A 14,945-nucleotide genomic window follows, 5' to 3' on the forward strand; every position below is an offset into this window, starting at 1 on the left:
CCTGGCCTCGGCCAAATTTGTAGATCTCAACTCAAATTAAGCACCTCCCAGGCTCTATTGAACGTCGGTTCTTACATCTGTTCAAATACTTATTCAATTCATTGACTATCCCCATCATGCCAGACATTTTCGCTCGTTTCCTTGCGCTGTATATCTGTCTGTATATCTTAGGCTTAGGGCGTCCCAGGTCAGCGGGGTATGGAGGGGTAACTGTCTCAGGGTCCAACAGTGACGTCTGAATGTCTGATATTCGCCTCAGTTACACAAATCCAAGATATTGTATCATTATCCTGCGCATTCTTGCTCAAGATCTGATCCTTGTCAACGCAAGATGGATGATCATTTGAAGATGTTGATACCTGCTCATCTCGATGCCACCGGGTGTGAAATAAGAAACGACAGCTCGTATCACGGCTGTAAGCATTTCTCACGTACGGAGTAAGCGGCCAGCAATTGCAATCCATATTAGCTCAATAGCTCTCTGATCCTTGAACGTGCAGAGGTTGCCCGAGCCTCATAGAAATATACCACACCAGGGGAGGCAAAACCTAGGACCTTTGGCCCAAGTGATAGAAAGACCTGGGTAATTTCGCACAAGTTTGGGATACCTTTTGCTGAGTTTATTTTGATACCTTAACTATAACAAGATCCAATGTTTTCCTGCTCCCTGAGGCTTGCAGCCCTATCCAACGCCATGCGCCTTTGCTTATCCAATCATTCTTTCTTTTCCCGACTCACTTCCTCGCGAACCTCTCTCACCACATTCATGAATTGGCTCGCACCAAGAGCTGTCAAAATATGCCACCAGCCGTGGAACTCAAGAAGCCAAGCCCAGGGCAGTCCAATGCGCTGTCGAAAGTTCCTCAACTCGGCGCAGAATTCAAGATCGAGGTTCCAGATGAAATATCCAAACAGGCAGGTGAACGTTGCAGTCCATACTCGAATGGACCAATCGCGTACATTCTCTTCGGAAAATGTTGGCTTGGCCCAGTGGAATAGGTAGCGAACACGCACGCCGATGACGATGAGCGAAACCCAGAAGCCGATGACCTGATAAATGATCTTGGCAGATCTGACGTAGAATACCGAGAAGGAAATGAAGAAAATTGCCAGGACGATCGAGATGTAGCGGATGTTTTGAGGAGACTGTCGTAGGATGACGAGCGAACGCAGCATCGACCAAGACAGCAACAGCATTGACAGTTCATCGACAAACTCCAACGTCTGGCGAAGAGTTGCATGGAAGAGAAATGAACCAAAGCCAAGAACCAAGAGCGAGACAGACATAAAATCCCACTTCGGATCAAACAGTCCACGGCTGCGACTACGCGAGCCATACATGGACCGAAGAGCCAAGTAGACTACAAAAGGTCAGCTGTGGCCAAGGATCCAGATCTTGCGGCGTGACACAAGAACTTACCGTACGTAACGTTTGTCAAGGCATTGATGAATTCGGCAAGGTAAAAAGTCACAGCATAATCTTCCTCACAAAAGCTACAATCATCGAGTCAGTGAACCATCGATATCGTTGACAGTTAGGGTGACGTCGTACTTGGCCCTGCTAGTTGGGGGACTCCAAACTCCATCCAGCGAGTGAGGATCGCCGTCGAAACGAAGATTATGATGTCCCATCTTGACTATAGTTATCTCGTCGAGAATAATAAAGACTAAAGTTAGTTCTCCTCGTTGATTTCTTCTTCTTCTTTGCTTTGGTCGAGGCGTGAAGGAATGAAGATGCCAGTGGTCGTTGGCTCGGGGATAATCACGTGGCAGTATTCCCTGCTTTTTCTCACCAGTGATCCGCGGCTCATGATGAATCACGGACGAAAAAAAAAAAAAAAAGCCTGTATTTATTTTCTGGTTTTCTATGAAAGCGATCAAAAACGACCGTTTCAACGAATCATGAACAGTCTATTGTGCTGCCATTTTTCGCACCGAACCCGCTTTCTCGTTTAAGGGCTGAACAGGCAGACAAAATGGGCAGACAGTGGGTGATAGAGGGGCGACTAGATTCGAGACAGCCTCGGTTACTCGCGTCATCTCATGATCTCTCTCGTCCCTTGTAATTCCTCCTAGCTATTGTTGGCCAACGCGCGTTCTCATTCAGGACCTTCTCCTTTCGATCCGTGCATGTCCTCTTATAAATTGGCCACGTGGTGGTGGTTGAAGAACGACTGGTACCCGGTCAGATGTGCTCCTTTGACGAGTATTTTCTTCAACTTACTATCGACGTGGCTCTTGAGAGCTCGAAATTCTTCCAGGTCTCGAAGCATCTTCGCTTCTCAGTGACCCTTCACGACTCCGGTGTTCGGGACATAGATAGGTCGCGGCAGCTGTCCAGCCAAGGCGTACTACACCTCACGATAGGCAAACTGCGTCGCCTCCACGGTAAAGAGAGTGGCATCAAACCTCTCTACTCCCCTGTCCTCCGACTTTCGCTCCCTAGCCACGTATTGTCGCGTTCGCAGGCAAACAGACATTGCCCAAAGGTCATCGCGCGTCGCCTTAGAGGCAATCAAAGGAGCCATCCAGTCGAGGTAAGCCGTGATACCAGAGCCGATGGTATCGGGGACGCGTATGATTCGTAAGAGTCCGACGACGTGGTGATGAAGGCGTGGCGACTGCTTCACAGTGACCTGGCTGTAGATCCAAGGCTGGTACAGCCCTGGTGGTCCTTTGTACATTTCAGGAGGGGTGAAGCGGAAGTTGTACCATGTCCCATCACCAAGCTCGCGGTGCCAGTAGATTCCCCATTCGAACTTCTCGGAGCCTACAACATGTTGTGAGGTCCCCTCTGGGCCTTGAAGAAGATGTACAATCCCAATATTGCTTGAGTCGACGTCGTAGATATGAGCAATGGTATGAGGTGGCGTCTCGGGAACGGAGATTGCCATGTACAGCGTGAAGGGCTGTAGCTGTTGGGTTGGGTAACTCATCTTGAGGCCTTCTCTCGCGTCACCTCTTATGTAGGAACCGCCGACGACTTGCTAAAGTGAAGCTCCGGGGATGCTCAGGCGTGTTTACAGGGTGGACAAGCGAACTCATGATGGAAAGGATAGAATCCTGCTGGAGTTCGCAGGTCACAGGCTCAGATTGTCTGGGCACTGGCTGTCAGCTGTCAGTGAATGTTTCGCAAATAAATGTCCAAACAACTGGTCATGATCATGACCGTACCCGCCTGGCATCATTGTTTGCATTCGCATGTAACGTAAAGTCGTTGTATGGTGTGACATGAAGGAATTGATTTGACTGATACCCTGGACTTTGGCTGCTTCGAGATATCATGATTTTGTGTCGTAATACTTCGGACTTTTGTTCGTATCATGAGTTCTTGTGTCTCAAAACGACCCCGGGCATCGGCATGATGAGCTCTTTAGTCTAAGCAACATCCATGAGATGAGCTATTATAACGGACCGACCGTTTAACAACCGCACCTATCTCTGCGCAAAGAGAAACGCCAACCCCACAGCAGGACCACTCCGTCTAGCAACTTAGCCGTTACGGTGCTCGCTAAAGCGCCGAGAACTTGACCACACGATCAATTGCGCTACACGTTCTGGGGAAGCTCTCATGCTGGACGCCGATAGGTGGGGATATATTCGGGGGTTGTTGAGGGGTCGAAGCGAGGATGTCAAAGTGTTTAATGAGAATTTTCAGCTCAGACTGTCGTTAAACACAGGTTTTTGACTCATTTGATGATCACAAAGTCTTTCTTATATAAGGCGCACGACCTTTGCGACAACTCCAATACCAAAAATACAGAAACGCAGTTGCGACAGTAGAAATCTACGTCATATCATCAAAAGCTGGTCCACGATCCCCCGAGGGGCAATAGCGGGGCATTTAGCAACCTTGCAACGACAGCTTCTCACGCGATAAAGCTTGCGACGAATACAAAAACTCGTAATTGTCGCTTCTATAGCAAGAGAGCCAATCGCAAAGATATACCGTATCATATATCCTCACCATGACTGGCACCGTGCCCGTTGCCAACGCCTTGAGCGACATCTATCCTGCTGCAGCGCTCGCTGAGCAAGGTCCACGATGGAATAGCCTTCTCAGCAAGTTTGAGTCTACCTACGGACATGCGGCTTCTTTTGTCGCTCGCTCCCCTGGACGAGTTAACATTATTGGAGAGCACATTGACTACTCTCTCTATTCGGTGCTTCCCATGGCCATTACTGCCGACACCCTTCTCGCCGTTTCCGCTACACCCGCCGCCCAAGACGCCAAGTCCTTTCGCATCCGCATCGCCAACGTTGAGGATGGCAAGTTTGAGGCCGCTGACTTTGAGGTCCCCTTTGATGGGGACGTTTCGATCGACGCGACCAAGCTAGAATGGACCAACTACTTCAAGAGCGGCCTAAGGGGTGTGCTGGACCTGTTGAGGAACAAGTATGGAAAGGATTTCAAACCATGCAGCATGAATTTGCTTATGGATGGCACTGTACCTGTTGGTGGAGGACTTAGCTCCAGTGCTGCTGTGGTCAGCACGAGTTCACTAGCTATCATGTTGGCCAATGGTGAGAAAACGGTGGACAAGACTGAGCTGACTGAGCTTGCCATCGTGAACGAGCGTGCGGTAGGAGTTAACTCGGGAGGGTATGTGACATTGACCTTCGTCAACAACGATCATAATCTCACTAACAATGTCCCAACAGCATGGATCAAGCTGCCTCTGTCTTCTCCGAGAAGGGTGCCGCTACCTTCGTGTCATTCAGTCCAAGCCTCAAGGCTAAGCCAGTTCACTTCCCTCCCACGAATCCCGAAATCACATTCGTTATCGTGCAGTCCTTTGTCACATCAAACAAGCAGGTCACAGGCCCCATCCACTACAACCTTCGCGTAGTAGAGTGTAGCATCGCTGCATCCTACCTCAACGCGGTTCTGAATCCACCCGGCACACAACTCCCCGAGGATGCGGGCCCCCTGGGCGTCAGTCTCGGAGGTTTCCATGAAACTTTCTTTTACCACCAGAGCGGCTCAGATTACTCCGCTGCCAAGACCCTGACCAAGGAGGAGGAGCTAGAGAAGTTGATCGAGATCACTGAGAAGACCCTGACACAGGAGGAGGGATACACACGGGAGGAGGTAGCCAAGGTTCTAAACATCACGGTCGAGGATCTTGAGAAGCGTTTCATGTCCAAGCTCCCAGTACGTGCCGAGCGCTTCAAGCTTCGGCAGCGAGCTCTGCATGTGTTCAAGGAGGCACACCGAGTTCTCCGTTTCATGAAGCTGCTCGAGAACCCTGTCCACACAGGCGCTACCGACACAACCAAGTTTAACAAAGAACTCGGTTCGCTGCTGAACGAAACCCAAGTATCATGTCGAGATCTGTACGAGTGCAGCTGTCCTGAGCTTGACGAGATCTGTGCTATTTCCCTTCGGGAAGGATCTTACGGAGCCCGTGTGACCGGTGCCGGTTGGGGAGGTTGCAGTGTGCACATGGTGCCGGCGGATAAGGTCGAGGCTGTGACACAGGCCCTGGAGCGGGAGTATTTCTCCAAGAAGAACTTGACGGAGGACCAGAAGAAGGGAGCCGTTATGGTGAGCCGGCCGGCCACCGGAAGCGCCATCTACTATGTCAAGGACGGCGTGAAGCCTTAAGGTGTAATCTTAATACGGATAAATATGTATAAGCATATCAGGAGTAAGTAGTGCATCGAGGAACAAAAAGCATAAAGTGAGCGGCAGCAAAGGTCCGGTTGATCATACACATGGTCAAGGGTTTCAGAGAATTTTGCAGAATGTTGAGATTGAATGTCACTTGGGGGCCGTTTGGGCATATATCCCACCTGAGGCCCGATAGCTTGGTCAGTCCTTGTACGAGCAGATCAACGATGTGACGCGTCGTTCTGGCCTGGGTCCTGGCCTGGGTCCTTGAGCAATTATTATCCGTTTGTGGGAGTATTACCCTATTCGAGGAATTTGTGTGAGGCTCCGAATATGCTGGACAAGCCGACAAGGCAAGGCAAGGAAGAGAAGGAGTGCGATGTCACGCTTTGAACTGCCGGGCACGATCACACGCAAATGCCGAGATGACAACGAAACCTTGAGGGGATGAAGCATATTGCGCTTCCGGAATGCACGGCTTGCGGTGACAAGAGAGAGAGGCATTGTTGGACGGAAGAGGACAAGCTAAATTTCCGGTCAGGGGTGGTCTGTTTTTAGGCGTCTAGAAAGATGAAGAGTGACGGCGTGGTAGTGGCGAAGAGGTTTAGGGACAGTATTTAGAGTTTGCTCTAATTATTGGGACTTGGGACGTTGCAGAATAGAATGGCATGGATGGTTATACTCAGAGAGCTTTGGGAAAATCAAGATCGACAGGGTCGCTTCGAGTCTATGGTTCTGGATACGAGCGAGAACATCATTGATGCCATCGTAATCCTTGCTTCTTGGTACCCGACTCCCCGGGTCGATGTTTTCCAGAGAGCAACGAGATTAATTAATGCAGGCCTGGGACTGTTGAAGCCCAGCACAGCGGTCACGGAAGCAGGCCGAAAGATGTTTGAGAGTGAGCAAGGGTAGCGAGGATCTGGACAATCATATCTTCCGATGTGTCAGCGCTTCCAGTCATACAATCCCAGTCTAGCTTCTTTAATGGGGGTAATTAAGCCAAAAGAGTTGGATTCTGGGGGCGGAGAGCTGGATTAAATTGAGGCGGACGAATCAGAAACATGATCCTGGCTGTAGTAAGGGCAAACGTGGGAGGACTGGAATTCCAGACAATTGTTATTGTCTAATGAGAAGCCTCACGTCACTTTTCGGGCTTCGTTTCAAGCTTTCAAGCTTTTGTGCGTGAGAATAATGCAAGGGGAATGGCATAATTTATTGAGAAATGTGGTGTTTGTGGCGGTTTCTATTTGATCTCCTCGATGGCTTGGCTTGGCTTATCTGAGAATTTGGAGTTGTTGTGATTAATGGCCCGAAGTGATGCTGACTGGCTGAATGCCGAAACTATTATTGGTTACACGGCTTCAACCAGGGTGTTGATAATCGCCGTTCCTGGGCACCTTCAAGAACTTTGTGAGACGACGAATTTCATTCTTACAGGTCAACATGGCTTCATTTCTTACTGTGCTGCAACACGATGTCTGAGATAAGATCTTAGGCCTCATGGCATTAATTGCAAATTAGTGTTCTTATTTTATTTCAAGGACTGCACAATTTGACCTGTCCACTTCAACCACCAACACACAGCGCAGACCCAAGCGTTGGTCTATGCTTCCAACCAAGGCTGGGGCTACTGCAAGAATCTCACCATGTCTGCTCGTCTCCAGGCCAAGGACGATCCCATCACGAGATACTTTCACCTAAAAGTGCAGTCACCGTTGCATGTCCGGGGCGGCGCGGCGTGGATCCGGATCAGTTTCCACGGTTTCTCCATGTCGTTTTTGGTGGAGCACCAAGTGTCGAGTCGCAACGTCGAGACGTAAATTGGCCAGTCAAGATGATCATTTCGGCAACGTTTATGATTGAGAGCCTGGGCAGGCGAGCGAGTGGGATAATTAGATATGTTTCTGGTGTTGAGGCTGGTAAAGGGAAGGGATGCTTGTCGTGATTGATGTCTAGCAGCGGTGAATATTCTTAGACCGAGTCTGAGTCGATATCACTCTGAACCATACTAGCCAGGTATCATCAGCTCATGCCGCATGACGATCTCCTCGAGTCGAGTCGGCGAGTTGTGCTGTAGGTAGGTAGACTGGTAGATCATGTTCTGGACTGGCTAGGCAGTGGAGGCCAACGTTCGTTAGCTGTCATCGCCGCCGTCGTCGTTCTCGTCATCTGCTAGGTAGTTGCAATATGATGCCGCCGTTGAAACATCCCTGTGTCCCAGCGATGCATAAGGTTCTGATCACAGCCCATGCACACTCCACAGAGTTGCAACTCTGTGGTCTTTTGCCGGTATCTATGTATGTATATTGGCTTGGTTCATCTATCCGAACAATCTTCCCTTGCCTCGTTCTGGATCTTCACGGTTATGAGTGCCGAGCGAGGCTAGTCCCTGAGTTTCAAGGGTCGTCCTTGATTGAAGCTATTCCGAGGATAGGTATTATATTGGTCGCTTAGGGTTGATCTACAGGTAGTTGCAGTACTCGGTCAATAATTTCCAGCGGCAGAGCAGAGTATAGCATGCATGCACGCACCCTAAACTCATGTCTTGTCAAGACAAGGCAAGGCATGGCATGGCATGGCATGCTGGGCTACCTACCTTCTTCTTGGGCTGGATTCTATTGGGTTGTCGTAATTCTCCAACATCAAGGGCCAAGTCGGGTTTAGGGCCAGGCGGTGCCATCCATCATCCATGCCATGCCTCTTGTTCATTCATTACTTGAGTTCCCCTCCTTCGATCGTCACTGCGAGCGGGTTTTTCCTCATCTTTACAAGTATTTCATCTCTTCTTCCTCTCCTTCACCTCTAATCTCATCGTTGCCTGCCCTGTCCTTTTGGATACTCAAAGTGCTTCAGTATAATAATAACCACTTGCCGCCCCCTTCAGTTTCAGACAGACAGACCATCTCCTCACTCTTGGCTCCAACTGTCCCCGCTCATATCTTTCCTGTTACTCTTACCCCAGAGCAACTGTATCTCGTACGCATACCGCTATCTCACCCGCTATCAGTTGATCCCTGCTGTCCCCTGGAACGGCTTTTCATTCGCGAAGCAGCTTCAACAATCTGTCATTCTTTTTGGTTGCCTCATTCTCTTGTGGTCTCCAATTCCCACAATATACCCGCTGGCTCCGATTCCTTCTCGTCCCTTTTTCATTTCTGCCCTTTCACTGCACTCTGTTGCTGTCGTTATCGGCTTCCATCTTCACTGTGGGAGCCCTGACCCAGACAGCCCCATACCAGCCCAGATCCACCAACTTTGGGGGTTTGAGTCGCTGGACTCCACTATCCATTCAATCGGAGCGAGTTCTTCTCTTCAGCCCTGATTTGACTTTGCTCTTCCATCATCACAATCATCATGGCTCCGGACTCGTGGTCCGACGCCGATAGCGTGTCGCAGGCTTCGCAGCATTCTCAAATGTCTAATCAGGATACTTCTCTTGATCGGCAGCTGATCCGCCATTTGATGCAACGCTATGGTCGTGATGGCATTGCTCAATTGATAAACGAGGAGGCTAATTCGTCTTCCATTTCCAGTGAGTAATTAATTTGACTTTTCACTGTCGCCGCTAACATCGTGTCTTTCAGTCAACGATGGAGCATCTGTAGTTACTTCAAGTACATTTTCTTCGGTAAAATCTGAAGAAACCCCAAGCATCTTCGATAAAGCTAGCATACGAACTTTTTCATCCGACAACTCATCGACTCGAGGCAGCATCATCTCCAACGTATCCGCCCGCACTGCCAAGCTCCTTGGTCGCAAACAGGCTGCTCGCCCTTCCATCACCCACGAGGAGGAAACATCGCCCGCATCCAATGAATCGTCAACACCAGCGCCCAAGCAAAAGGGCTCTTTTACATGTGGCTTTTGCAGGGAAGAAGGCATTCAGAAGACATGTACCCGTAAAAACGACTTGAAGAGGCACATTGAGGATTTCCACAATACCAACGCCCAATGGTTCTGTCGACAAAAAGGTTGCGACATGGTTTTTGACTGGCAGACGGCATACAAAACCCATTTAAAACAAGCTCACGGTGGTTCGCGCATGGCTCTTGATGAAGCCAAGGTCAACCTATGTCCTCAAACTGTTTTTGCTTGTGGTTTTGAGAACTGCTCTCAAGTTTTTGAATCTCCCAACGATGACGAGGCCGATACGATTTTTAAGGAATTTGTGGCCCATGTTGTCAAGCATTTCGATGAAGGCTCCAACAGCGGAGAGTGGACTTATTCTGCAAGGATACGAAACCTCCTTCGACAATCTGGTCTGGTGCGTGCCTGGCAGGGTACTTCGTGGGGTGAAGACGAACGAAGTCAGTTGCAATGGCACCCTCAATCCAGTGGCATTCTCAGGAAACGCCTTGAAACAAGACATCTCGGTGACCTGCAACTTCTTGTTCAGTATGCCATTGCCCTTGGTACGGAACCCTCGTCGATCAAGGAGTATCGCGAAGATTTCATCAACCCTCTCAAGGATCAATGCCGCCAGGTCATTATGGGACACAAGTCTCGGGCACCTCCTCTGCCACCCTCAGGCCCGTCTCCAAGTACGGACCAGCACCAATTCCGCATCTCTCGTGGAACCACAAATCCCAATATGGCATACATGGCTCAGCGCCGCGCCTATGCCCATAGACCCGGGCCTCTTCGTTCTGGCCGATCCGCTCCGGCTCCGCGCCACACTATGCCTGTTAGTTCGGCAACTCCTGGAGCTATGCCGCACCATTTCCAGTACAACATGGCTTCAGCACCCATGTATGATCCCCGGCAACAGCAGCAATTTGCAATGATGCAGCAAGCTAGTGGAGGCATTATTGCCGAGGACTTGCGGAGTTTCCAGTCTATTGCTGGCAATGTTCCAGAGCAGGACATTGACATGCCGGATACTGATATGATGGACTCTACATTCATGTCAAGTCCAAGCTTCTCAGGTCCATATGGACCTCAAGGTATTACAACCGCTGCTGATGGAGCATGTATTACATCCACAGACCCTATGAACCCACACGTACAGTTTGGGTTTGACTCAACATACACATAACAAAGCAGACGTGTGAAGCCTACTTCATATTGATCTTGCAAACTGTCCCTATTTTTCTTCTTTGTCTATATATCTGTCGGTGAAACAGCAGACAGGTGTGTCCCCTAGCACCAATTTTCTTGTGGTAATTTATGGATGGGAGTACTTTGGAAGTATTTCATGGTCATGTTTGCTATTGCTCAAAAGCCAGGATTGTGTTTGAGTGTGTTCAAGGTATGGGAGTTTGTTTGGTATGGTTGATAGGTTACACATCTAAGTGTATTGGATTTGATACCCCCTGCTTGAGTTAATAGCATTATTTCCCAGGTTACAGCTGTGTATGTGATTACTGTGGCCCATAGGCTCTGTGCCCATGTGTATCATCGTGATGCTTTGATACCGTTGTAGTCAGGATCATACACGTTCAGTCAAGCATAGTACGCCAATGTCGGATCCGTGAGGTCCCCACTGCACGTTCCTCTGAGTCTAAGGCAGTGATATGTTCCTGTGGTAATCGAGGTAGCCGGTCGGTCTCGGAGCTACGGATATCTGCTCCAAGCTTCTGAGTTTACGCAAGATGTCGATCACGATATTACACTTCTGACAAAACAACACTGAAACAAGGGACAACCCAGATCAAGGTAGAAACAAAATGCAATAGAGTTTACAAGGTACGGCGTTATCCGAGGTTCACGTATAGAGTATCCCTCTATCGACTTGTCAGCGGAAGTGATGGATGAAGATATGCGTTACATGGTGTTGACGCTAGGGTCACAACCGCAACTGCCGTGAGCGACTGTGTCGTCAGTGACATTCCTTGTAGATACGAGTGCATGGAATGTCTTGTTTTGGCCATACGATCTGCCAAGAGAGTTTATGTCAAGGGCAAATGCAACTGTACAGAGTTCTCCCAGACAAACGACGTTGTACAGGGTAGCAGCCGTTGGCATGGAATCATGTACTACGAGTCCTTTGTACGAGGATATAGAGTTTACGCGGAAAGATTCTCTCCCTCTGATAAATTGTGAAGATGAGTATCGAGATTCGGATCTTTGCTTGGATCTAGGTACCGAACTCGCGGTTTGACGTGTGTCTGAAATGAGGTGATATTGCATTCATCGCATAAAACATCTCACCAACTAACAAAGTAAAACCTCCATGATTCCGCGAGAATCACCTAGCTCTTTTCTAAAAATGTTTCATGGCGGCTTATTTCGTCCTGTTGATGATCAAGAAGCAGAGTCACCAAGTGATCAGTGCCGCTCTTTGGGATGAAAAATAGCGAGCGGCATATACAGGAAGGCTGAAGCACAGTCAAAAGCGCGGACGGGAACCAGCTTCGCGGACGAGGCCTAAACCCTCTGGACGACAAGGATCCCGCGAGGTCGAGATAAGGACCTGGGGGTGCTTTGGGGCTTGCGGCAGGCTCTCCCGATAAACCCAGAATAGATGATGCCGCGGCAGAGAAGGTTCATGGCTGCTTGTCAATTCTTGATTACAGTGCATGTCGAAATGTCACAGAATGTGTTTACATGAGTTTGTGGCTTGACGTCCGAAACAAGAGCGAGTTAGAGGCAGGCAAAAATAGATGTCAGCTTTTGGCGTTGTTTCCTTGAGCTCAATGGCAAGGGAAGAAGAGGCTTGAGAGGGTTATCCCTGACAAGGGTTCTCTGGACAATAGAATAGGCTGTATGTAGGTTGGAGGTCAAGTGAAACTCTTGGGGATGCTGGAGATAGGGGACCTGCATAACCTCCACGTGGAGTGCGGACCAAGAAGGGGAATGGCTGCGATGCCGTGATAAGAACTGGTGGGCTTGGCTGTCCTCGAGTCGGCTTGATTGCTTGACACGGAGAGCAGCCAACGGACGGACGGACAAACTTGTTCCCTCTGTAAGTTAAGGTTGTGTCTCCAGGTCTAGACAAAGATCTACAGGGCGGGTGGACCACGTGGGAGAGCGTTACAGAAGGTTTCACGTCTTCACTCCACTTGAGTCTTGCTCGAGTTTGATGTTGATCGTGAGCGTGACTGATTCATCATCATTCAGCATCATTGACGAAGGCTTCGTGAGGCTATGCTCCACGGGTGAATCTTGCTCCATAAGTCACAACGTTCCATCGTGGCGTGGTATTAGAGTGGTCTCGACTCTAGTGGCTGCGGGGATATGAGCTGAACAAGCGACAAGTCCTGTCTTTTCAGGTCCCAGGGTAAATGAGTTACATGATGACTTGGTTAGTGATGCACCAGCACGGGCAAATCGGAAGACTTGGGTTGATGGCAAGGGTTCCCGATAGAGGATAGGATGCCTCACAAACGACAGGAACAGAAGGAGAAGAGAGGCCTGTCACGTTCTGCAGTAGGCATGTCACCACAATATGGATTGATTGACTGACTTGACTGATTGAATTGTTGTTGGTGGGCGATTCATCAATGCAATGCAGCACATCATCTCTCTGTTACCCCAGCCTTTCTGCCTTTAACTTACAAGGGTATACCATCACGAGGCAACCGTGAGAGCAAGCAAAAAAGCACAAGCAAGCATTGGATGGTGGATGGCTATGGCTCAGGATCTACAGTGCTGATCATGGTGCCCAAAACGCATCGGTTGCATGAGTGAGCTACCCAAAGAGTACTATATCCGTCCCTCCATCAAGCAACGCATTGTAATTTCAACCCACTGATGGATGCCACTCGTGTCGCGTTGAATCAGAAAAAAAGGTCCAGAATTTTTCGAGAAGAAAAAGCAAACGCCACAGGGAAGCGGTCAGAACGTGAGATGAAACAAAGCAAATGCAAACAAAAAACCCTAATCAGCCAGATACGGCACAAACGTCTTCAGTGAAGTGACTTGTCGCATTGAAGTTTTTGGGGCCTTCTTTCTTTTTCTTTGAAGTTGTTGTTTTACGGAAATGGCGTTGCTGTCGACTCTTGGGCGGGTTCTTCAATCTAGTCTACTGGGAACGAGGCAGCAGCAGCAGCAGCACCATCGTTGGTTGTGCAGACAATCATCGTCATTATCATGAGATGGGGGTTGAAAGTGAATAGAAGTTAATAAGTAGTCATCTTGCCAAGGACTCTCACCGTAGCTGGGCGAGCATTGGGTGTCACCACTCACTCACCTCACCTCACACCAGCATCCACACTGATCAAATGTTTTGACCTCTTTTTTCTTCCTCTGCAACTTTTCTCTCTCTTTCGCTGAGTGTTACCAAAATCCCATCTACAGGGGGGGGCTCACCTCTCCAAAGTGGCTTAGACACTGACCAGGCTCGTGTCATGACCCCCCCATGCTCAGGCCAATACGATCAAGACGCAACCCTCCAGACTCCGCACCGTAAAGTCTCGGCAGGCCATTCAGACGCCGTCTTTCACAGCAGAAGCCAGAGATTGGCCCATCGTCATTTCCCGCTGAAACAGGGTCGTCTGCTGGCCCGCGTTATTGCTGATGCGCTTGACTATTACGGGGTCTTGGCTCTATCTTGGTCTTCTTCTTCTGAAGAAGTCGAGTGGGGAGGGTGACCGATACTCGGAAGCCACGTTTTATGTATGTGTGCTCGTTAATTAGGGGGATTGGTAGCGATAGAGTTGTTCTGACTAACGAAACCAAAACTAAACCTTGTGCGTGATCAAGTTGCTCGAGTTGGGCTTGATTCGGTTACGTACAACTTCTGGTCATCGTCTGCTCAAGGTGTCAACGGTTTTGAACGGCACTTGGACTCTCTCTTGACGGACTCGAGAAACAAACGAACCCGAAGCGAGGAAGAGCAGGGTTCATCAGGTTGTCGATGTGATGAACTCACTGACCTCAAAGCACAGGACACAAGACAAGAAAAAGGAGCCCACCATGAATGAAATCATCAACCCTCCATTAATTAATACTTCGTATATGTCTGCAGGTTTGTATGTCTTCAGTGTTGTATCGCGCTGAAAAGCAAATGCCATGTAATCTCTCTTGTATGCAGCGTCTTCTAGAAAGACGGCAGAACTGTTTCAGCAGGTCGTGTCATGCCCGTCTACGTAATGTAATACCAAGGTAACGTAATTTGCTGGCGCAGTCCCTAATTATTTTTGGGTACAGCACAGCACAGCACAGCCAGACGCAGACAGCACAGCAGACACTTTAAACTGTCGAGATGAGATGAGATGAGTTTATCGGTAGCTCCAGCCGAATTTTTTTTTTAATGGGATCCATCATCCTCTGGTCAGGGTCGCAATTCAGTCGGACTCGACTTGGTAGCCCCGTCCGTTGCTACCCAGCCTGACCATAACAGAAGACAACAGACCTTACTATACTAGTCTAGGGCAGTGGTCACTTT

The 14,945-nt window shown here is 49.2% G+C and overlaps 5 protein-coding genes across 10 annotated transcripts; 4 read left to right on the forward strand and 1 right to left on the reverse strand.

Annotated features, from left to right (window-relative positions):
* The first annotated feature begins 508 nt into the window (after positions 1–508).
* FVEG_16771 (hypothetical protein) lies at positions 509–2,770 on the forward strand. The gene is made up of 2 exons (XM_018906003.1): positions 509–1,421; positions 1,475–2,770. Exon 2 carries the CDS (start codon positions 2,190–2,192, stop codon positions 2,586–2,588), a length of 399 nt encoding a protein of 132 aa, XP_018757403.1. The 5' UTR covers positions 509–1,421; positions 1,475–2,189; the 3' UTR covers positions 2,589–2,770.
* Positions 529–6,168, reverse strand: FVEG_10273 (hypothetical protein). 6 transcript variants are annotated; one of them, XM_018899345.1, is made up of 5 exons: positions 3,175–6,168; positions 2,225–3,108; positions 1,553–2,174; positions 1,421–1,494; positions 529–1,361 (listed from the first exon to the last, which is right to left on the reverse strand). In XM_018899345.1, exons 3-5 carry the CDS (start codon positions 1,630–1,632, stop codon positions 715–717), a joined length of 801 nt encoding a protein of 266 aa, XP_018757398.1. In that variant the 5' UTR covers positions 1,633–2,174; positions 2,225–3,108; positions 3,175–6,168; the 3' UTR covers positions 529–714. The 6 variants fall into 6 exon arrangements, with proteins under 6 accessions (XP_018757398.1, XP_018757400.1, XP_018757397.1 ...); XM_018899347.1 differs by having other exon boundaries at positions 3,179–6,120; XM_018899344.1 differs by having other exon boundaries at positions 2,225–6,168.
* Positions 3,969–5,608, forward strand: FVEG_10271 (galactokinase; the record flags this gene model as incomplete). Its single annotated transcript, XM_018899342.1, has 2 exons — positions 3,969–4,603; positions 4,663–5,608. The coding sequence occupies 2 exons, from the start codon at positions 3,969–3,971 to the stop codon at positions 5,606–5,608; spliced, it is 1,581 nt and encodes a 526-aa protein (XP_018757402.1).
* A 1,095-nt stretch (positions 6,169–7,263) lies between the features above and the next one.
* FVEG_16770 (hypothetical protein) lies at positions 7,264–7,437 on the forward strand (the record flags this gene model as incomplete). Its single annotated transcript, XM_018906002.1, has 1 exon — positions 7,264–7,437. One exon carries the CDS (start codon positions 7,264–7,266, stop codon positions 7,435–7,437), a length of 174 nt encoding a protein of 57 aa, XP_018757395.1.
* A 931-nt stretch (positions 7,438–8,368) lies between these two features.
* Positions 8,369–11,151, forward strand: FVEG_10270 (hypothetical protein). Its single transcript, XM_018899341.1, has 2 exons — positions 8,369–9,149; positions 9,202–11,151. The coding sequence occupies exons 1-2, from the start codon at positions 8,972–8,974 to the stop codon at positions 10,650–10,652; spliced, it is 1,629 nt and encodes a 542-aa protein (XP_018757394.1). The 5' UTR covers positions 8,369–8,971; the 3' UTR covers positions 10,653–11,151.
* The last annotated feature ends 3,794 nt before the right edge of the window (positions 11,152–14,945 follow it).

Source organism: Fusarium verticillioides, chromosome 9 (genome assembly GCF_000149555.1).
Source record: "Fusarium verticillioides 7600 chromosome 9, whole genome shotgun sequence".
Taxonomy (NCBI): Eukaryota; Fungi; Ascomycota; class Sordariomycetes; order Hypocreales; family Nectriaceae; genus Fusarium; species Fusarium verticillioides.

What these genes read in the sequence shown, in the direction of transcription:
- FVEG_10273 (XM_018899345.1), bottom strand. Translation starts at nt 1,632, where the DNA reads ATGGGACATCATAATCTTCGTTTCGACGGCGATCCTCACTCGCTGGAT. An exon ending in CCCCCAACTAGCAGGGCCAA is followed by an intron (nt 1,495 to 1,552) that starts GTACGACGTCAC and finishes CGATGATTGTAG; the next exon opens with CTTTTGTGAGGAAGATTATG. An exon ending in CTTGACAAACGTTACGTACG is followed by an intron (nt 1,362 to 1,420) that starts GTAAGTTCTTGT and finishes GACCTTTTGTAG; the next exon opens with TCTACTTGGCTCTTCGGTCC.
- FVEG_16771 (XM_018906003.1), top strand. Translation starts at nt 2,190, where the DNA reads ATGTGCTCCTTTGACGAGTATTTTCTTCAACTTACTATCGACGTGGCT.
- FVEG_10270 (XM_018899341.1), top strand. Translation starts at nt 8,972, where the DNA reads ATGGCTCCGGACTCGTGGTCCGACGCCGATAGCGTGTCGCAGGCTTCG. An exon ending in TAATTCGTCTTCCATTTCCA is followed by an intron (nt 9,150 to 9,201) that starts GTGAGTAATTAA and finishes CGTGTCTTTCAG; the next exon opens with TCAACGATGGAGCATCTGTA.